The following is a 23086-nucleotide window of genomic DNA, read 5'->3' as shown; positions in this document are numbered from 1 at the left end:
GGTGGCTCTGCAGATTCCATGGGTCCAAGTGACAGTGATTACATGGGGATCACATCTTGAATACGAAGAAACGCAGCATGTTCCACTGAGCTATAGCACATACTTATCTAAACACACTGTTTCCTTTCATAGACACATACGCGAAAATGAGGTGGATTACTGTTCTGCCCACAGCCTCCACCTCAAGTTGGAGTATTTGATCGCAATCATCTGGTCAGTTAGCACAGCACTTTACACTTTAGAAAGGTGACTTACACGATCACCTGCTGGTGCTACCCACTTGTTGCTACCTGACCTAAGCTCTTACAAGACCTCCCTGCTCAGGTAGACGTTCCCAAACTCTATGTTCTCATGAGTCCGTGTACTTCTTCATGCTAGCAATTCTCATAGTTGACAGTTGTCACTGAACATTAATTTTAACCACTGCCCGTCTCCCCCACAGGACTGTGTACTTCAGAAGGGCAGACGCTGTGCTTATGTGAGGGCATCACCATATTCATATCCCCTTGCACTGTGCCTGGAATGTAACAGGCACTCAAATGTTACTCATATAACTCAGTGTTGTTGGCATCATTAGTGTCCATTGAAAGCCAAGAATGGGTAGACAGGAGAACTTTCTGAGGGTGATGGAAATCTCTACTACCTTGAAGTGTGTGTATACATATATAACAATTCATCAAACTATAAACTTTAACAGTGAGCTGAAGGAACTCAAGTATGGTGTTTCCTTTTCTCCTTCACCCAATCTATACCCCTCAACCAACACCCCAAGGAAAAGGTAAAATCAGGGGGATGAAGACTGTGCCTGTTTATTTGCCAGAAAGAAAGAAAGAAAGTAAAAAAGAAAGAAAAGAAAGAAAGAAAAGGGAAAGAAGAAAGAAAAGGGAAAAGAAAAGGAATGAGAAAAGAAAAGGAAGGAAGAAACCTTCTCTTTTCTTAGTTTCAAATGAAATTTTGTTCTACAAGACAGCTGGGAAGGCCCCATACCATGCCCTTTCCTTGCAGGGACTCCATGACTCTGACCTCATTTCACCCTGTTTTCTCAGAGCACTGACAGAGACACAGAGGCGCTGTGTTGGTTTTTTTTGTTTTGTTTTTTGTTTTTTCTTTTTTGTTTTTACGAGTTGTTCATAGCACATCTCCTTCCTTGAGATGCCCAAGTGGCCTCTATCATCAAAGGGCAGTGGCCCTTCCCCAGTCAGGGTATCATGAGATTACCACATATGCCTTACACTATTCCCGGGGCGATTCCCAACCATGTTTAGAATGGAACAGTGGTTTCCAAGTTAGGTGTGATGCCTTGTCTGTATCCTGGGCCAGCATGAACTCTCTCATTAAGCTTCCGCAGAACTCCAGCTGTGTGCTGCAGGCTTCCACCAGCACACAATGACAAAAGGCCGGGTAGAGTAGAAGCTGCAGGAGCAGTGGTGGTTTCCAGAACAGCCATTGATGATAAAGGCCAATCAGACATCTCCGCTTAGAGGACCAGATCCAACAGCCTGAGGGACTGAGGACAGAGTGTTGGTGTCCCAGGGCTCTGACGGTTGCCAGGGGTAACAACGAAGAGGGGATCCACAGTTGCTTCCTCAGGGAATTTTCAAAGAATCCAAGCGGCTGCCAGAACATTCTTCTTTTATAAACAGACAGTATTCTATTTCCTAGAGTATAATTATAAACACACCTGCTCCAACTGTGGAATCTTTCCATAAGCAAGCAATAAACTCCCAGCCAGGATACCCAAGTCCTATCTTGAGCAAGCAAACACATCAAATGATTACTATGGTGCAAAACAGTATATTAATAACATTGCAGACTCCGATGAAGGAAGATCTTCTTTTCTGACTTCATTTGTACTTAAGCAAGTAGAAATACAACTTCAGTATTTAAGAGTAAGAGTTCAAATCAGTGAGGCATTTATAATACCAGGTAGAAAGACGAGTAACAAAAGGTGCTGACACGCTAAGTCGGCATTAGGTATTTTTCAGGGGCACACCAGGAAGAGAATAAACCAGACGGAAATGGCAAAAATATCTATGGGTAAAGTTATTAATTAACCCACCACACAGCCTTTTGTTTTTCTCCCCTTCTATTCATCCCAGAGGGTATGGCCTCCTCCTGGGTTCATGTGGGATTAATATAAGGAAAAGTCTCTGTTTACAGAGTTTACTGTGGCAAAGAAGCAAACACACCAGGTGAGGGGCTGAGGCGGCAGTGTGCTAGCCTCCATTTAGCCTATCTGGCTGTGCGAGCTAAGTCCAGTCACTTAACCTCTCTGAGCTCCATTCCTGCAGGAACACGGTGAAATTCATCATCACTTGCTTTAAGTCTGTAATTCGAACTCTCCCTACATACATCTGAAACATCTCTTAATATTTTTGAAACGATGGTAGTGGATATTAGAATAGACAACATATTCTATCTGGTAGCTCTATCCTACCCAAAAATAGGGAGTTAATTAGCCTGTCAAAAGAAATAATAGGTATCTAAAAAAGTAGACCAGGTAAGTGATTTTTAAAAGTCTAATAAAATTATTTTCCAGGGCGCTCAATTTGCCAAGTAATTAAACTCCTTCATTTATATACTTTAATTCCCCAAATTAATACATTCTAGTACCATTTACCAAATGTTTATTGCAACCTAAATATACGGCAGGAAATGCTGAAAATATTCACCAAACAAAAAATATTTCAGAGATCCCCAAATCCCAAACAAAATGACTACTCATTGGTCCCCAGGATAATTCTGGGTAAGTAAAACTAATTTGATACTTAAGTATAGAAACCATCAGATGACAATTATATTTCTTGACCTTTAGGTATTTTTCCAAGATGTAAAGCCATGGTAATAATACATTCCTAATCCCATTTCAAGTCTGTAGCTGGAAAGTCTCAATGTGCATTTTGGAATTCACAATGCACTCTGGCAGAAATTTTTAGGACCCCCTCACACTCAATACCTTCCAACATGGGGACCAAGAAAATAGTGTTGTTTTTTTTCTCCTTTGACTACTTTCAAACTATATGAATGCAGTTATTTCTTTTTGTATTGGTGCTTTATGTGCAGATAGAAAAGCTCTTTATGAATATCAACACTGAGTTTAGGAATAGGTTAATAACCAGCATCAACCACAAATTCGGTTGAGATTCTAAACAGTGAATGACGGAAATCTTATCACAGTTTAGAAAATCTTTATCTAGACTCAGATGGGATCTCCAAGGACAAATGGCAAACAAACTCATGGGAAATGCTAACACAGACACAAAGGACTCAGCTCACGCCCAGAAGGCACACTACACAAAAGTCAGATACTAGACACTGCAAAGACTAAGGAACAGACCACAGTGTTCACTGGAAGGATGTCATGGAAACATCACCATGGGACATTTAAAAAAAAAAAATGAAATTAGGACCTCAGCATTATCCAATTCATCAATGGAAATTAGCTGGAAAAGAAAAAAAGGGGGAGAAAAAGAAGGAAACGTTAGGAAACAAGAGCAAGCGAAGCATTAGAAACTTCGTCAGCGTGTTCTTAGCACTGAGACCCCCACGGTGGAGCACTGTTACATGGTGACCCTCCGAAGGGGTGCAGGCACCGGGGGCACTAACTACCACAGCTCACAGTGACATCTGCTCTCAACCCCACTGCTCAGGAACAGACGGGCAGGATGCTGCCCCACTGTGTTCACATGCCAGGGAGCAAACCTGGCAGGTCACTCAACTAAGAGCTCAGAGGTGCACCTTCCCTCTCCCCTGCACAGGTGAAAACTTGCACTGAGCTGGGAGCAAGCGCAAACTGCCCAGTCAAGAACCACAATCTTTCAGAAGAGGATGGGAAAGAGGAGAGCCAAAGACTACAGGTGATCAACTCAGCTAAGGAGAAAATTCATTATTTCCATTCATTTTACCATTCAGGGGGGATCTGGGGCTTAAACTGCATTTGGGCTAAATCGGAACCAGGTTCAATTTCAGCAAATATGAAATGACGTAGGGGCAGGCCAGCCGACATATCCTAAGACTAGAAGCTCCATATCCTGGTTACTATTGATTATTAAAAAAGAAATGTTTTCCCCCAAAGATGATTAGAGCCAACGCAAGTGATATTAGTTGATAAATAAGTGACTTATTAGCATCAGGTTCAAGAAAAAGAAAACAACTAGAGCATTAATCACAATTGTGCTTAAGGGGGGAGATGACCCTCGAGTTATTTATATTATGGTTCACTAATAATACATTTGCAAATTTAAGTTCCTATTAGAAATCCTGAAATACTTTATTCACCTAGACAAAAGAAGCATTAGTAAATTAAGAGGTTCTGCCAATTAATATGAAATGAAAACCCTGACATTACTTGAGGTCAAAAACTCTCTGGTAGTAAAAGAGCTACTACTATCAGAAGACAAAAATTTTTTTAAATGTTTATTTATTGATTTTGAGAGAGTGAGGACAGTGAGGAGAGAGGGAGAGACGAAGGGAGGGAAGAGAGAATCCCAAGCAGGTTCCGTGTTGTCACCACAGAGACCAACTTGGGGCTCAATCTCACAAACTGAGATCATGACCTGAGCCAAAATCAAGAGTCGGACATTTAACCCTTTGAGCCACACAGGCACCTCAAGAAAACAGATTTTAAATAAATTCTGAGATACCCTTTCAAATTAATTCTTGGCCTCTGAATTTCTTTTCAAGCTCTTTGAACCTACAGTAGACTACAGAGGAGCCAGTATGTAACATACAACATATGTTCTAGGGGCATATGGGTCTAGGGGGCTTTTAGATGTTCTTTGAGTTAAAGAGAGATTCAGATTAAATTTTAGAGATGTTTAGCCATAGGAAGTTTTTTGTTGTTTTTTTAAATAAAGACATTGTTTAATTTGTGGATTAAAAGCAGAATTCAGTAGGCGTTGCATACAAAGAGTGGTGGTAAAGTCCTGATATGATTTTAAAGTTTATTAATTTTGAATACACAGGATAGCAAGTCATTGTAGGCACCATACAAAAACATACTCCAACATTATTTTGGTTATCATTTTTCATATGTATTTTATGTTTACCACTCTATGAGACAAATACTCATTGCTGGTCCTTAGCATTTTAGAGACATAATAAAGATGATTTTTTTTTTTATTCCTAAATGATCATGATTAAATCTTTTGACAATCTTCTAGCAGTCCTGAGCTTAGCATCATACGTGATAATTCTTGGACAGGCACTTCTCAGTGAGCTGACCAAGACAAGAGGACTGACCACTGACTACTCACCGATTGGATGCTTTCTTTTGGGACCTAAGCAAAACCACAGGTTTTGGATGACTCTGAGACGATCATAATTTGTAAAGCAAGATGGCATCAAGTGGAGACTGTTTTCAACAGGTGAGAAGTCAGAACTGAGCTGAAGATTAGATATTTAAGTCCTGCTACGTGCAGCACAGTCAGGGTCACTGCCTCAGGTCACTTACATAATGATGTAACATAATTGAAACTTAAACTTGTGGGAGAACTTCAAATGGTGTCAATCACAAATGATACAGTGGAGAAGAGCGAGGACTCTGAAGTCACGGTGTTTGCCTCAGTTTGAATTCCTGGTTCCCCCATTATTAGCTGTGTGACCCTAGGCAAGTTTCTGAAACTTTCTGAGCCTAAGTTTTCTCCCCCAAGAATAGTTAATAACAATTATGATATTCCTGAGGCTGATCTGACAAATGGTAAGAGATGCTTAGTATAGTGGCTGGCACATAAGAAGTCAAAGAATGTTATTTTTATTTAAGACATACTTTAGGACACTAATGGGTACATATGGCATTAAAAAAATTTAAGTTGGTGTTACAGTGATTCTGTTATGTTTTAGTGTATCTAGTAATATATGGGTGGCAGTACTCAATGGCTTTCTTTTCAGACAAGTAGATCCATATAAGCACACCAATGTTTCAATGTTTTTTAACAGAATAATCATGACCTCATCTTTCATTTTTATCTGTGACCTTGATAATCCTAAATGTTGAATGAAAATGTAGAGATGAGGGCACCTTGGTGGCTTAGTCAGTTAAGCGTCCGACTTCAGCTCCGGTCATGATCTCATGGTTCATGGGTTCAAGCCCCACGTGGTACTCTGTGCTGATGGCTCAGAGCCTGAAGCCTGTTTCAGATTCTGTTGCCTCCCTCTTTCTCTGCCCCTCCCCTACTCGTGCTCAGTAGTATCGTTGAGTATCGTGTCTCAACAATAAAAATTTAAAAAATGTTTTTGAAAAATAAAAAAAAGAAAATGTAGAGATGAATAAAGGCATCTATTTCTCATGATCTTTAAGGATTATGGCTTACAAGAAAACTTGGCACACAAACATGGTGGAAACCATGTTGGGGGTGGGAGGAAAGGACAGGGATTCAAGACCCTGGCTTTCAGTCTTGATCCTGTCACACATTAGCCATGTGACCTTGGGAGGTCACTTCAGCTCTCTGCTATGGCCTCCTTGTGTGTGGACGGAGGGCTGGACAAAGCAATGCCAGATCAGACTATGGCCATGAGGACTCAGGACAAGGCAGAGAGGCAGAACAATTCTGCACATCCCAGAAGGGTAGTAGTCATGGGACAAATTCCACTTAAGAGACAACTAATAGGAAAACTGGGCCAGGAAGACGGAAATGACTTCACACTTGCCCTTGTGCCCTGAGCATCCAGTCCAAAGAACACCTCATTTATTTTATCAACTAAAGCCAACTGGTTTGCCTGAGAAAGGTTAGTTCTTTGGCTCTGGGTTCCTTCCACCCTTGAAAGAGCTGGCCTGCCCCTACATCATGCATCTTTACTCAAATAGGGACAGCCAGCAAAACATCAAAACAATTTTCAACAGACTTAATAAAATAGGACAAATTTAATACTCACTATTGGATCGGAAGAAACAGAAATAGTTTAACGTCCTCCCCCCCCCCCCACTCTTTTTAGTTCCATTAATGTGAAGGGTTAAGAAGCATTTTCCCACAAAGCATAGGGCCAGAAGCATTCTAAGTATGTGCTATAGGCATTGAAACTGTTGACTACCATGGGTTTCTGGAATGTCTTCCTTGGTTGCATGGCATTTCCCACATTTGCCTGCAGTATTTTCACTTTCATAAAGGGGGATGACAGCCCCCAACCAGACTGGAAAGACATGCCATCTTTCCTTTAAGTCTCTCTGCCTGGGTGTGGCTAATTTCTTCACCAGCTGAAAAAAGAATGTGAGCCAGGGTCTAAGAAGCTCTTCTCAACTATTTACTTTTTCCTAACAACCTCCACCTACTGCCCTCTTAAATCCCCAGGCTTTAACATTTTCCATGAGCTTTATAACAGACAATTTTACAACATCTCAGATCCAGTATCTCCCGTGGTCTGTAATGATGTTCTCCCAGTTAGCACCAACAGGCAGGGAAAGCCAGTGGGGAAGCATACCTTCCACACAGCCCAAAGACCCTGACGTACTTGGCTGCCAAGCAACAGATTCGACTCCTAGATTTTCTACTTTCTATGGTATAAAAAAGAAAACTTCAGAGAAACGGAAATATAATCACAACTTGTAACATTTGTGGGAGTAGAGACACCAAGTTTACTATAAAAATCTCAGTCACAGAGATGAACAGATACTCTAAAGGAGAGAAAACTGGTCTCAACCTTTGAAAATCAAGTTTTATGCCCCCAAAGCTACAAATATATTCATAACTGGTTATGGCCCTTTTGGTGGATTCTATCTTATTATGAAGAGTGAATTTCTATAACTGGAATTATTTTTTTAAAAATTTCTTAAAGCTCACTCAAAGAAAAATAAAGATCTTGTGAAAAAAAATGCCGTTTGTTTGTCTGGTATTCTCTGCTGTTAGTTCCTTCCTATTCTTCTTTTTCTTTTTTTAGTGCAAGACCTACGTAGGTGCCCATACAGGTGTATGTATGAACGGGACATCTCATCATTTCTCATCTGTACAATGTTTCTTCATGTCTGTCATTTGTATTTATAAACTCTTTTCTAGCAGGTTTCCACCATCAAATTTTTAAAAGCCAAGTAATCTGGGGACAGTGAAGAAATATACACTGCTAAAGGGCTTGTGTACTTTGCTGTTTTATGTTTCTTATCCAAAGATTTTCATATGTGAAATAGCTCTAATATTTACGTTCGATGTTGCTTAGGTTAGAAATCAGGATCCCTGCAGGCCTCTATACTTGGAATAATACAGTTGTAACTATCCACTTTTAAAAAGAAGGCTGTGATTTAATTATGAAGGCTTCTTCACAGAGATGAATCAATGAGTTACTGGGTTTTTTGACAAATCAATGACATCAGTCGATTTACCAATTCAGAAAAAGCTGCTTAAGTGGCTTGGAGATAATTAGTGACCTATTACCTTCAAATGAAAACTGGTGAGATTTTAAACTGAGGCCCAGATTTTTTTTAGTGGGGGGGCAAAGGGTGGGGGACAATGAGATTGTTGTTTTTTCCCCACGTATTGGACCAAAATTGAAACTGTGAGGGTCTCTAAACATCCTTACTCACTGCCGATGCCAAGAAGTATCCTGTCGCAGGAACTGCCCATTTCCCAATCTCAGCTAGAAATGGTGTGTTTGCCTGCCTTAATGCCAGTTAGAACTGGAGGGAGTTTCTTAGTACACTGCAGGGATTGTGCAACATCTCCCCAGAAAGAAGTAAACCCACAGGTATGCTTAGCTGAATCCAAAACTCAGGAATGCACGCTGGGATACACAAGAGGTGTCTGCATTTCCGTTGGGAATTTAGATGAAAAGTCTTATTACTATTTCCCTGACATTAGATTCATTATGTAGCAAGCAGTCTATACAACAGCTAAGTATATGCGCCTTTTAAAAGAGAAGGAATATGATGTAGCTACTCTTCGTGACAAGATAATTAGCTTTAAAAAAGAAAGAAGTTAACCCCTCAGTCAATATGCCTGAACTACGGTGCATTTCTAACCCACAACCCCACGTCAACTTCATAGACATACCCTGTTTTAACAAGAAAATAACATTCAGTACCTTTTCTCCATAGCCTCTATCTTTGGTCATCATTTCTCTGAGAGTCTGCAGGACCTTAATGCAGAGTTTCTCTTCATTCTCCTCTAGCAGCTGTTTAGTATGCTTTATTAACCTGAATGTGGTAGGAGGAAAACCATGCATTAGGTCCCTGAAAACATATTTAAATAAGTAAGTAAGTAAGTAAATAAATAAATAAATAAACAAACTTCACAAGAAACTTATTGTAACTAGGCAGTAAATGAATAAATATTTATCAAGGACTCCCAGGTTAAACATGCTTGGCCATTCACTGTTGTGAGAACAGCCAGTTAGTGTCTCAATAGCGTCTCAATGGCGACACCTGCTGGTCAGTAACCGCAAAAGGGCTCAGAGGGCAGGAGTCTACCACACGTGATAGAAAGATTATAGGAAGAGAAGAAACAGGACAGAAGTCCACTCAAACTTGTTAGTTTATACAGTGCAGCTTTTTATCCACTGAAGAGTGCCCATAGCACTGTTAAAATATAAAGTATAAAAAAGCCTCATGAGGATGATCGTGAAGGCGAAAAAACACCATTCCTTTACCCACAGTCTTGTCCCTTGAGCATCCCAGAAAAGTACGAAACTCAGAGGCAGAGCCGACTCTCAAACAACCAACTAAACTTAGTGGTAAAAATCAGATGAAGATTTTTGGTCATGGAACCTGTTGTTTAGGTAATGCACCAATGCAAAACCTAAGCAACTACAAAGGTGTTCGGTAAAGACTGTGGGGTCCTGGGAGATCTGAGCTTTTTGAGGGCAGCAGACTCACGACTTTTCTGCATCTGTACTGCAGCCCATGGTGGGCGCTCTGTCAGTTCTTGTGGAGTGGAAGACAAATGATGGGGTATGCAGGGAAAAGGAGAAACTCACCAAAACAAGTGTCGGGAAGAACCACCAAACCTACAAACTTACTTTGGAAAGGTCAGCACAGGACTCTAACACATGACCTTATATGCATCAAAGTGAAAAGGTGAGCGTCTGCTTCTTCACGAGCAAGTGCTTCATCTGGTCGGCAGTGCTCTGCCCCGGACCACCCCAGAGCACGAGGCTGCTTACTTGCAAATGAAGCCACCGCTTTCGCACTTTCTTCTGGCATCTGTGTTCTCTGGGAAAAGTAGCTCAGGTCGGTGGAGCACATCCACGAGCACAGATAACTCTGCCTGGACCAGGGGCCTCAGACGGTCCTCCAGGGCTGAGACAATGTCCTGGAACAGATGGACAGCTTTGGTGAGCAGCTCAGGCCAGGCTGACTACAGGAGAGTGAGAACATTCATATCTGACCTCAAAAATGACCACAAGCCAGGCTAGGTTAGAGTACCTTTAGTAACGTCTGGTATTTATCTCAAATTATTAAACGCTGCCCCAGAGGTATCCAAAGCATTAACCCCTGATGCAGAAAACAAGGGAAGAATAGCCCCACCAGCCCTTCTTTTTAGATGATCTTTAAGCTACTCAAGGGATCATTCCACATATTTTAAAATATAATGCACAAAAGTACATTCAACCACATGGAAAAATGTCTACAATGAGTGTAAAAAAATGGTTAAACAATAGGATGGACTATATGATCTGATCTTGTATAGAAAATATCAACATCAAAGGATATATACCAAACAAATATCATCAAAACATCACTCCTAGTTTTCTCTGGGTGGTGAGATTGCAGGTGATTCTGATTTTCTCCCACATATGAGTACTTGTAAGTATTGTCAAATTATTTCCAATGAGCATGAATTATTCATATAATAAGAACTCATACAAAAATGAGAACACAAATGAACATGCTGTATCAACATGCTAAATACATGTACCCTGATAGCATGATGGTCTTCAAATGCAAAACACATAGCTGTAGGAGAGGAAAACAGAGAGAAGTTGAAAGAGCAGCAAAACCAACACAACAAACACCATATAAAGGCAAATGGCAGAAAACAGATGAGAAATTATCTTCAAAAGATGCTAAAGTCATCTGGATGGCTCAGTAACTCAGAACTTAACTAGAAGCTGGCTAAGGCAGGTGCTTAACACATCATGTTGGACAGTATTAGGAGGGCCTAGTTAACCGAAGAGATTTGCATGGGAAAGGGCACTTAAAATGCATTCAACTCAACTGGAGATGTAAATTTCATAGGCAATGGTCATAAAGAATTGATTTATCTTTTACCCAAAAACTAAAACAGGTTTATATTATTTTTTTTTATATTTAACAAAATTTGTAATCAATAATACTTAGGATGCAGACAGAATGCATGAATCAAATTACTTCTTGGGGGAGGCAATTTCCCCAGAAAAAATTAAGAGTACACTGCAACACTCCTTAATTCATATGGACATTCACAGCATAGACAAAAAGAGGGTCGTTTTTGCAAAACTCTCCTAGCTTCCCCAACAGTTTGAAAGCTTCCCAAAGTTCTCTTCTTCAGTAGTCACTGGTCCTAACTCTGGCAAATCTTTGTCTATAGCATTTTCAGGGGATTCAAGTAGCTTCTCAACATTATATTCATAAAATCCTGCATCTTTTGCAAGGTTTGATCTTTACATTGCAATTGATTTGCATTGTATTGTCAAATGTTTAACAGTGAGCAATCGAGAAGAGACCAACAGACAAGGATGGCAAAGCAATGGGCAGGGAAAGATGCTGGTGTTAAGTGAGGGGGATGTCTCAATGGGGATTAATTATATAAGCAGTCCACAGGTGAATGTTCTTACATTATAACTTTGGCTGTCCTAGGCAATCTTGTAACTTCCAGGGATTCATTAGATAAATCATTAGATAATGAGGACCCTTTCAGCCACTAGCCAAGCATTACATGGGCATACAGATTTTATTTTACTTCTCAAGAATATGTATAATAAATTCAAGAAGAGCACAAAAAAACTGGTTTGGCCGTAGATAATTTATTTAGTTTGAACAGACAAAAAAGTACTATGCACTCAAACAATTCTGAATCTATAATACCCTTCCCCTTTAAAAACATAGTGGAGTCAGGAAACACTCTTTTTGGAACCAAATTATCTTTAAGAACTGGGTCTGTCACGGTGCGGCTAAAATTCTTTCCTTGACCTAAGAAATGCTTCCTTTTCCCCCAGCTTCATGGGCTCCAGCCACACTAACCTTCCTTTGGTCTCTGAGTGCACCACACTTTTGTCCCGTATAATGTTCTTTTCACATGCTGTTTCCCTCCCTTCTATTTCTTTCTTCAAGCAAGTCACACATTCCTCTGATCTCGGTTCAAATGTCACTCCTCCAGCAATGCCTTCCTGGATCACCATCCCAGCTGTGGACACGATTAGGTTCCTTATCATCCTTCTGTAGCACTACTCACTTCTCTGCAACATGGTCTCTCCTGCCATTTTACTTTCACCTGTATGATTAGCTGACTCACGTACCTCCCTTGCAAAACTTGAGAACCTATAAAGGCAAAGATCATTTGTGGTTTTGCTCACCATTGTATCCCAGTGCCTAGCATGAGTGGGGCTGATGAATGAATCTTTAGGCAGGTTACATAAACCTCACAGAGATTCATGTTTTATCTAATCGTCATTATTACATTATCTAATCATCATTATTACAGTCATCACAGAAGTGACAGTAACAGTACATAATCATACAAGTAACAGTAATAATCATACAAGTAACAGTAATAATCATAATAGCACTGCCATTGATCAAGCGTTCACTACGTGCCAGGCTCTGTTCTATGTGGTTTATGTGTACGCAATTTTCCAAAGATGGCCACTGCAATATATCTTATCTTACATGTTCTTCTTACACCGTGTCACTGACATTCTTCCCATCAAATGCTGGTCTATATCCCCTTCCCTTGAACCTCAAATAGGCACTTGTGACTGCCTTGACCAACAGAAATTGACAGACGTGATGCTATGTGATTCCTGAAACCATGTCATAAAGGCAATACAGCCTTCATTTGTCTCTCTCTAGAGATGCTGATCTTGGAATCTAGCCGCCATGTTGTGAGAAAGGTCAGACCACATGGGGAGACTACAGGTGGGTATTTCAGTTGACAACTCCAGCTGGGGTCCCAACATCTACTGCCAAACATGTGCAAGAGTTCAAGATGAGTCCAACCACAGCTGCCATCTGACCATTACTGCATTCAAAACCCTGAGCAACAGACACCTTATTGAGCCCAGTCAACCTCTAAACAGACTAAGAGAATGAAAAAATTGGTGTTATTCATTAGGCAGGCACAGATAACCGGAACATGTAATCAATGCTCGCGATCTTCACATTAACCCTGAGGTAGGTGTTATTATTATGCTATTTTACAAATGAGGAAACTGAGGCATAGAGAAGTGAGGTGACCTTCCCAAAGATACACTATTTATAAGCAGTGGCCTGAGTTCATGCTTTTAACCACTCCATCAGGCTCATTTGAAACGGCTGAGACTCTCCAACTATAACCCATGCACTACCTGTGAGAGAATCACTTGAGGTGCTTGTGTAAAGATGTTAATGTTATGATGGAAGTTTAAGTGTTTCACATGCACCTAATATTCACTACTCTCCACTTAACAAAGGGATAGATCTCTTCATACGTGCAAGAAAAAAGTAAAATACAGATACAATTTAGTAATGGTTTTATTTTGTTTTGACTCATTCTGAGAGAAAACTCTTCTCTTGGACATTATAATACTTGTTTCACCTGCTGATTCCAGAGGCTAAATATCCCAGAGTGATTAAAAAAACAAAAAATGGAGCACTTATGCCCTTATTCTAAGCATCCTTTTGTAATACTTAATTATTCCTTCCTAAAAAGAGCAGTCCCCATTCTTCATGAAGAAATCTGTCAACACAGGGCCACCTGGGTGGCTCAGTTGGTTAAGCGTCTGACTCTTGGATTCAGTCAGGTCATGATCTCTTGGTTCCGTGGGTTCAAACCCACATCAGGCTCTGCGCTAACAGTGCAGAGCCTGCTTGGGATTCTTTCTCTCCTCTGTCTCTGCCCCTATCCCACTTGTGTTCTCTCAAATAAACTTAAAAAAAAAAAAAAAAAAAAAAAAAAGCAAAGAAAGAAATCTGTTGAAAACCTTTAAAGACCATGACTTTGCCAGAAGCCTTTCTCTTCCCAAGCAGCTTTGCATTCTTGGTCCTACACACATTACTGTGCTTGACTAGCCGTTCACATGCTGACATCTCTTTCTGGCCCATCTTGGATTTCCTCTGGCTCATGGAAGCGCTGCTTTGTGGGAACCACCTCAGGCCAGGTTCAGGTTCACTCCTCTCTGGGCCTGACATTACCTGCAATCTCTCAATGATATTCCGGTAGTCTCTGGAAGCCGCCAGAACAGAGTCTCTGCGAGCCGCATTGCGGGCGGTCAGTCGCCAGTTCATGGCAGTTTTCTGCACAATGTTGTGAGACTTCAGGAAGAGGTTGTTGACTTGGCTGTCCAGGTCCACAGGAATAGCGATGGCCCGGCTCTTGGCTACACAGAAGAAACAGGACTCATGAGCCTCCAACTTGCATGGGAGATGCCTTAAAGACAGACTTAACTCCCCCCATCAACCCTTAGGCAGATTCATCCATGCCTGTAATAGGTCACTTGCATGCTTGTATCAACACTGAGGAACTCAAATGAACTTTGACATCGTTAGGTCAGGGCTTCTCAATATGAATTCGGGGGGGAGGGGGGGGCAGTAGCTCTGAAGTATGTTGAAATGTTTTAGGTCAAAGTTTAGGCAGGCAGGTCAAAGTTAGACCTCAATGGGTTTCCTCAATGAATGGCATCTTAAGGTCTCTCATGTTGTTCACATATTTTAAGAATTATCACAACAGGGAATTCATTTTTTCCAAGAAACTATTTTTCCAAAAATTCTCTCTCAGTGGTGTTCTATACAACAATCTACAAAATGCCAATTTAAGCCAAACATAAAACAAAAGATAACATTTATAATAACATAAGTGATCCTTTCTATTTAGGCTGTTCTCTTTTCCTCTTAAAAAAACCTCCAGTCTAATCATGAGACAGATGACAGTCAAGTCCACAAGGGGGGATACTCTACAGAACACCTGACCAGCACTCTTCAAGATTATTAATGTCATTAAAAAAAACAAGGAAAGTCTGAGAAACTGTCACAGACCAGAAGGGACTGGGGAGGCATCACAACTAAATGCAACATGGTAGCCTAGATTGAAACCTGGAACAGATAAAGAACATTAATGGAAAAAGTGGTACCAAATCTGGAGTGTAGTTCATAGCTATGGGCCAACATCAGTTTCATAGTTTGGACAAATATACCCGGGTGATGTAAGATGTTGACAGTGGGGGAAACTGGGTGAGAGGTACATGGGGAACTGTGTGTGTTATCTTGGCAACTTCCTATAAATCTAAAATTATTCCAAAATAAAAACTTTAGTTAAACTTTTTAAAAAGGAACATAACAATCCTTTTTTTCAATATGGAAAATCCAACAACCTCCAAAAAACAAGACAACTATTTCATGTCTTCAATGCTTCATAAGACCAGAAGCAAAGAAGGTGTTATATTACCTATATCTAATTCTAAAAACAACTCCAGCACCCTGGAAGAAGAAATCTGAGAAGCAAAGGTTTAAGTCCCAGTAAAAACAAAAGAAAACAAAACACAATGTGGGGCAAGAAAACATCGGCCAATCAACAAATTTCGAACAGTTTAATACAGCAAGTAAGACATGGGGGGGAGGGGGGAATATGACTAATATCAAAAAGCAGGATGCACAGCATACACTCAGCTAGAAACTATGTGCCTTAGACACCCCTTTAGAAGATGAACAATGAAAACAGTGAATTTTGGGTGTGATTTCAGTCAGGAGAAGGTATTCCACAAGGGACAGAAGTCTGAGTTCCTGGGCTGAGCGTGCTGTGCTGCTTTCATGCCCTGCCATTTTGCAGACATCAACTCCCTTTGTCTTTTCGCATCACTGCCAAGACTACTGAAGCATTTCATCTCCCTAATGAGTGCTGAGCTAGCCAACTCAGCAACCTGCCCAATTCTCAACAAAGAGCTTCACGATGCACAATCCTATGTGGGTAGAGAACAGGGTTTCGGGGATACAGTCTCAGAGCCCTGGATCTAAGATATCACATCATGAACCTATAATGTACACTCTTTCAAAAGCTTCATCTCTTATTGTGAGATAGTACCACATAAACAGTAAAAAGACACCATTACCTACCATATGAGAATCAAGGAAATCAGGATGGGATGACTGAAATCAGGCAAGAAACCCTAATCAACACAATTTGTATTTGGTGAACAGCTACTTGATAATCCAAGAACCCGACTTGCCTCTGTGCTGCCTGTCTGCAGGAATGTAAAGAGATACCTCTTCTTAAATTTATGCAGGAAGAGAGCCCCTTGCTTCCCATTTATGAAGGGGAGTAGGGCCGAGTAACAGAGTCTGATAAAGTCAGGGTGAAGGGAGCAGTCATTTTCAGAGCTACCAGAGAGGTGACAATTGATAGGCAATAGGGAGCAGTGTACCTTTTCTGAGAAAGGGTGTCCCCCTGGGATTGGATGTGCACTTAGCAAGAAAAAAAGTTCCCATGTGGTTGAATACACTTACTGGAGTAAACAAATTAGTTTCTTGAGAGAGACTTCCCAGGGCCTTGAGTAAGTGTGTGTGCACTGGGACCTGCCAAGAGATGCCTAACATTTAACCATGCACTTGTATTTTTCAAAGCCTCTCTCTCTTTGGGACTTACTGGCTCTTCGCTTTGGGAGATGCCAGCTTGGTAGATGAAAGAAGGCAAGGGTTAGCTATCAAGAAGACCTCCATTCCTATTCTACCTCTGCCAACTTCCTGTGTGTGGAACTCTAGAAGAGCTATAACAAGTGCTCAATAAAACTGAGTGGCCTTTACTGCTGTGAGGTAATTCATTGTCATCATGTTATTCCCAACTGCACTGATAGCTTACCTACATCAGAGAGCACCCGAATACAGCTCTCCACAGAGGCTTTTTGGCTCGGCATTAACCAGTTGCAGTGGTAAACCCTGAACACACCTTGTAGCAGTTGCACAAAGACAGGCTGGCGAGTCTGCAAGGAAGAGAGGCCAAGAGACAGGCAATATGACTTTTCTGTAGATCACTGACACAGAGATCAGAAACAGACATTGTAATCAACTGTGAATTAATGGTAACAGACCCTTTGCAAGAGTGGGAAGGGGTGACTAGTTATGAGCAGGATTCCAGCAGGTGCCTCATCAAAGGAGGAAAAAAATCTGAAGCATTTTAAGGCCACGTACAAACTTGACACCATTCAAGTCTGACCATAAGGATCAACAGTGGAATCAATGTCTGAAAACTTGTATTCCTGTCCAGTTACCAACTGGCTATTTGACTTGAGGCAAATGAGCTTACATCTGAGCTATAACTTCATCCAATACATAAAATGAGTGGATTGAGGCAGAATAACCCAAAGTTCTTTCCAGACATTGTATACTATATGTAGAACCTCTGTTTTTGATCAGCAAAAACAAACTATTAAGTGAATCTCACCAAGAATGCATACTTATTTCTAGCACTGTCTTCCATGATATAAACAGAGTAGAATTCTGATATTATACTTTATAAATATTCATTTACTAGAGATGAGTCCTGGGAAGTTAACTACATGATAGGATTTATTCTATGACAGCATAAATTTTGCTCTTTAATTTTTTTTTTTCAATGTTTATTTATTTTTGGGACAGAGAGAGACAGAGCATGAACGGGGGAGGGGCAGAGAGAGAGAGGGAGACACAGAATCGGAAACAGGCTCCAGGCTCTGAGCCATCAGCCCAGAGCCCGACGCGGGGCTCGAACTCACGGACCGCGAGATCGTGACCTGGCTGAAGTCGGATGCTTAACCGACTGCGCCACCCAGGTGCCCCAAATTTTGCTCTTTTTAAAATAAAAGAACTCAAACATTTACTTTATCAGTTTGATGGTGATTTCTGAATGCATTTCAAAGTTATAATTTTGGTCTCTATCCATAGCTACCTGGATCCAGGTAGTTTTGGACTTTAGTTTGTAGGAAGAGGACTTGCACAGCCCCTCCAAAAAACAGCAGGAGCTAATATAGCAAAGAAAAAAAGTAGTGAAACACTGTAGAGAAGTTTCTGAGATGGAAGGAAAAAAAAAACAAACAAACATGGTGCTAGGGAGAAAATCAAGTCTATTACAAGACAACACAACAGGTTAATAAGAATTCAGAACCTCCTCTACGAACAATGTTTGGATAACTTATACTTATTAAGTGTCACATATCAGGTGAAAGCTCATTGGGGGCCTCAACTAACAATCCTATAGCACATGAACTGCCTTAATGCCACAGATAAGAAATGGAGGCCCATAAAAGTTAAAACAAAGTATCCAAAAGAACTAACAAGTGGTGCCAGAGCAGTCAGTCAACCTCAGGGCTCTCTGATGCTGACAATTTGTGCTCTTTCCACGAAGTTCACCTGCAAAGCAGAATCTTATTGCTTTCTTCAGGAAGTACTTTCTGTTCTACACCTCCCAGCTACCCAGGACAGTAAACTGCGTTACTAAGAGAGGACAAGATCATAAAGAGCCTGAGAAATTGGCTGCAAAACCCTGATATTTAGCTCCTGAGCACAACGTTCCCAATGAGAGAAGCCATTTATGGAGAACACTTCCCACATGCCAAGTGCTGACTGCTTTCTGCATATCTCATGGAACCCTTACCACGACCATAGGAAGTAAGCAGTGGTATTATCACCCACCCCACTGGGAATATGTGTTAGAGTTGGGATGGGAACCCAACACCCAAACTCAAAGAAAGAAGTATCCTTTGACTCAATTCAATTTAATCAGTATTTATTGGGCATTTGCTCTGTTCCCGTCTCACCTCTGGATAAACAAAAGAGGAATACGTTAGCCAGTGTAGCTGCTTTCTAATGACCCACTCCAATGGGCAATCTGGTGCCATCAACTCACTCAAACTCTCGGACTAAAGAACACGGCTGCCCATCACCCTCTTCGTAAAATCCTCCCTTCTCTTATCCTGAAGCCCTGCTTGTTCCTGAATCCCACACTTCCTGCGTGATCAAATGAAGACCTTCCTCTGGCCTCTTTTAGATGCTATCTTTAATTACTCGTGCTCTGACCAGTCTGTTCTAGTAAAATGCTTCATTTTCCTGGCCATGACTTCAACTACCAACTGTTTATATCCGGATTCTACCACTCCACTCTCCTGAGTCTCATGGACTCATTTACTTACTCAGTGAATCAGCACCTACCAGGTCCCAAGCACAAAAAGCTACAAGGGACAGAGCAGTATCAGAAGTAACTATGCACATAAGGCATAGCTATGCCCTTCTTACTGTAGCTTATGGTGTAGCAGAAAAAGTACAGGATCATATTTACTCAGCAGCTACTTTGTGCCAGGCATTATGCTAGATGTTTCGCAAATATTTTCTCTCTTGCTCACGATAGCCTACAGGATTGACATTACAGCCCTGTTTCAAATATAAGAAAAGAGGTTCTGTGACCAAGCCAAGTTCACAGAGCTGATAAGGCAAAGAGTGCGAATTTGAAACCAGCTTTATCCTGCTCTGAAGCCTCCAAAATTCTATCCTTCCTCCCTAGATCCCATAGCCCCAGCTGCCTCCTGGACATTCCACTGGCAATAAGTAAATAAATAATAAAATAAATGTGACACGGCCAAACCCCAGCTCACCATTTTCCTTCCTCATATGCTTGGGTTGAAAGAAAAGAAGGAAAAAACTAAACAAACAAGGAAGGCAGCCAGGAAGGAGGTAAAAATCTAGCTGGGAAATGACGCATATACTGTTCAGCATATAAACAAAACAAGATAGGCCATGAGAACTCCAAAAATAGTATTCCTTGGAAAATACATGCTCTAGAAAGCCATAAAAAAAAAAAAAACAAAAAAAACCTAAAATCCACTTTGGATTTTGTATTCTAAGTATATATGGACAAACTGAGTCTTGCTGGGACTTACAACATTTATACTGAAGATTCATGTCTCTGACCATTCTGGCTTATTAGGTGGTCCAAAAATTGGTTTCAGAGTAAGGCAATAAGAAGAGAGAGGAGTGACCAAAATGGGAAACCAAAACTCACATTCCTGTTTAATAGTTTTCCAATTAATTTGATTGACTTACTTTGACATTTTGGTTTTGCAATACTATTTCACGATCCATAGGAGAATGGGCATTGCTGTGAGGATTGTCACTTTAAATTGCAAAAGCAGCAAGTCCAATCTTAGCAACCATGGCAGCTTTCCTGGCTGGCTCTCAGCATAATAGCACTTGGTAAAGAACACATTCTGGCCTCTGGTAACTCATGCGCTTGGGATCCAACCAGTTTCTGCTCCCCAATTACTCAAGAATATATACAGACATTTGAAAGATAGCATTCAAACTTTGCAATACTTTAGCTTAATTGCTAGCTTTTATAGTTATTTCTAACCAAACAGAAGGTTACCAATAGTTCCCAGCAAATGTAACTCACTAAAAACTCCACAAGTTTCAGAATCAGAGAAAAGTAGGTTGAAATCATGGTTATGCCACCTAATGGCTGTGACCATGACTCAGCATGGTAATTAAACTTTCTGAGCCTCAGTTTATGGAGCTACAAAGATGGCAATATCACCTACCTCACAGACTATACTGAGCTTATATGAACTTTCTGCATGTTAATGAAATAGAGCAGGATGTGATAAATATACTAATGAGTATGATACTACCATGAATCACCTTTCGCTTGGAGAATTTACCTGCATTAGGATTATCTGTCTATAATCCAATAACTCTGGGCCATCCATCAACCCCAGGACAGCCTCTACCTCTTTCTATGACAAGGATGGTTACTATTTCTCTTCTGATCACTGGAGACCAAGGCCAACTTTCATCTTGTAGGCTGTACCAACGCACCTGCTGTAAGACTCCCACAGCAATTGACCCAGACCTAAGTTATAAAAAGGGGAGTGATTTTTCCAAGTTGAAGAATGAAATTCTCTTTCAGATCCATGGATTCAAAACTTTGAAACTGTACAGTGAGAACCAGCATGCAGGGCTGCTGCACTGCACACCCCAGGAGCACCGTGCACAAAGGAGTTCACATGCCCATGTTGCTGTACAATACACCAGCCCTGCTGTCATGGCTTAAAGACTTCTCACTCTTGCCATGCAGCACTTGGGATGAGCTTAAGGCACACACTTCAGGAGTTAAAATGGAGGTTTCCAAACATGTTTTTAAAAAGCCTTAATGACATGCTAGCACCTATTTGAAAGCTGCTTCTCCTAAAATTGGAAGGGAGGAATCAACAAGATTGAAGGGGGGAAGAACAGGCATTGTAAGGAAAAAAGATCAACAATCAATAGAACCATCTGGTGAAGAAAAACATCCTCAGGTGCTTATTTATCCAAGGGCATCCTGAGAAAGCAAAGGATCTTGTATCCATGAAGGCTCGTGTACAGCTGCTCACTGCCATATCAGCACCAACAGCAATTGCTGAAGCTCTGTCAGGAAGGCCCTGCACCGCCTGTGTTTCTTACCTGCAGGGTAGTACTCTGGTCTGAGAAGGGAGAACTGAAGAAGGTAGTAACGATACTCATGACGATTTCAGTAACGTACTTTTCCAAAATTGAGTCTGCATGCTTCCTGTCACTTGTGTTGTTACAGGCCTGCAAGGCAAGTGGATGCTTTAGACAACACACCAAACCTGTAGATCAGCTGTAGAATTAAGAAATCTGTAACCACTCCTGCTAATCCAACAAACGAAAATAAAGGCTTGAAATAACAACAATAAATCATGCGCCAGAGAAACTGATCAACTTGTGTATCCCAGTATAGACTCATAAAACAAAATTGATAAGGGACCAGGGTGCATGAGTGGCTCAGTCAGTTAAGCAACTGACTTCAGCTTAGGTCATGCATGGTCTCATGGTTTGTGGGTTCGAATCCCTTGTCAGCTCTGTGCTGAAAGCTCAGAGCTTGGAGCCTGCTTCAGATTCTGTGTCTCCCTCTCTCTCTTGCCCTCCCCCACTCACGCTCTCTCAAAAAAATAAACATTAAAAAATTTTTTTTAAAGTCGGTATGGGACCTACAGGGCTTTTGCTTCCAAATTCCTAGCCATGTGTGGCAAATCTAACACCTTAAAAGGCAACAAGAGGCATAGTAACTACAGTTGTCTGTATTTTCCCCTAAAAGTGAACTGCGCTCCTTGTTAAGCCATTCATCTGTTCTACGCAATGTTTCCTAACATATATGATCAAGAGAATCAAATATATCAGGTCCACTGTGTGTAATATTCTCCAACGCTACAACACTCTTCTATTCAATAAAAATGCTACTGTAGCATAACATATAAAGTTGTCAAATTGTTACGATGTACAGTAAAGCTAATATAACATTGTGTGTCAACTGTACTTCAATTAGAAAAAAAGTTACTGATATGCAATACTGCTGAAAATAGTGGAGTTTTGAGTCAAAATCATTGATTCCATAGGTCTTGGGGTGAGAGACTTCAGGTTTTACTGGCATTATACTTAATTTTGCTACTTAAAATAAGATTAGGCATTTAGAGGAAAAGATTTAGAAAATACACTTTTAAAAATCAAGTTTTATTACCAAATTCATTAGTGCTGTAATTTGAGATGTAATGTTGCTTACAATAAAAATTTATGAAGGGCAAAAAAAATCATGTTTTATTAACTAATTGCCATATTGTCAGCTTAACACCGAGCAGTTTAGACACATTCAGAGAATGAAGTTAGTAACTGATTTTACATTTCTGAATAATGTAATGTAGAGGTCAGCACAGTTACGGGCTGGTGGCTGCTTTTATAAATAAAGTTTTATTGGAACACAGCCATGCCCACCTATTTACCTATTGTCATGGCTGTTTTCAAACTACCAGAGCAGACTTGAGTAGTTGTGTCAGAGACCAGATGAACCACAAACCTGAACATATTAATATCTGGTCCTTTACAGAAAGCTTTGTTCAGCCCTGATTAAAAAACAAACAAACAAACAAAAAAACCTACAAAAAACAGAGCAGGCCTTCCATTCCAATCTCCAAAACCAGA

General features: G+C 40.7%; 1 protein-coding gene across 6 annotated transcripts in view; it reads right to left on the bottom strand.

Annotated features, from left to right (window-relative positions):
- ITPR1 (inositol 1,4,5-trisphosphate receptor type 1) overlaps nt 1-23086 on the bottom strand; it is a 328400-nt gene that overhangs the window by 116735 nt on the left and 188579 nt on the right. For 4 of the 6 annotated variants that reach the window (XM_045493609.1, XM_045493610.1, XM_045493611.1 and 1 more), the window contains 6 exons: nt 21554-21682; nt 16947-17067; nt 14291-14475; nt 10084-10232; nt 9007-9118; nt 3411-3443 (listed from right to left, as the gene is read on the bottom strand). In XM_045493609.1, the coding sequence (XP_045349565.1) occupies nt 3411-3443; nt 9007-9118; nt 10084-10232; nt 14291-14475; nt 16947-17067; nt 21554-21682 (729 nt within the window). The remainder of the gene's footprint in view (nt 1-3410; nt 3444-9006; nt 9119-10083; nt 10233-14290; nt 14476-16946; nt 17068-21553; nt 21683-23086) is intronic. The other 2 variants (XM_045493612.1, XM_045493614.1) reach the window with 1 other exon arrangement.

The sequence above is a fragment of the Leopardus geoffroyi genome, chromosome A2 (assembly GCF_018350155.1).
Source record: "Leopardus geoffroyi isolate Oge1 chromosome A2, O.geoffroyi_Oge1_pat1.0, whole genome shotgun sequence".
Classification (NCBI taxonomy): Eukaryota; Metazoa; Chordata; class Mammalia; order Carnivora; family Felidae; genus Leopardus; species Leopardus geoffroyi.
Note: the sequence above shows the minus strand (reverse complement) of the source record. Positions and strands in the feature narration are given on the sequence as shown.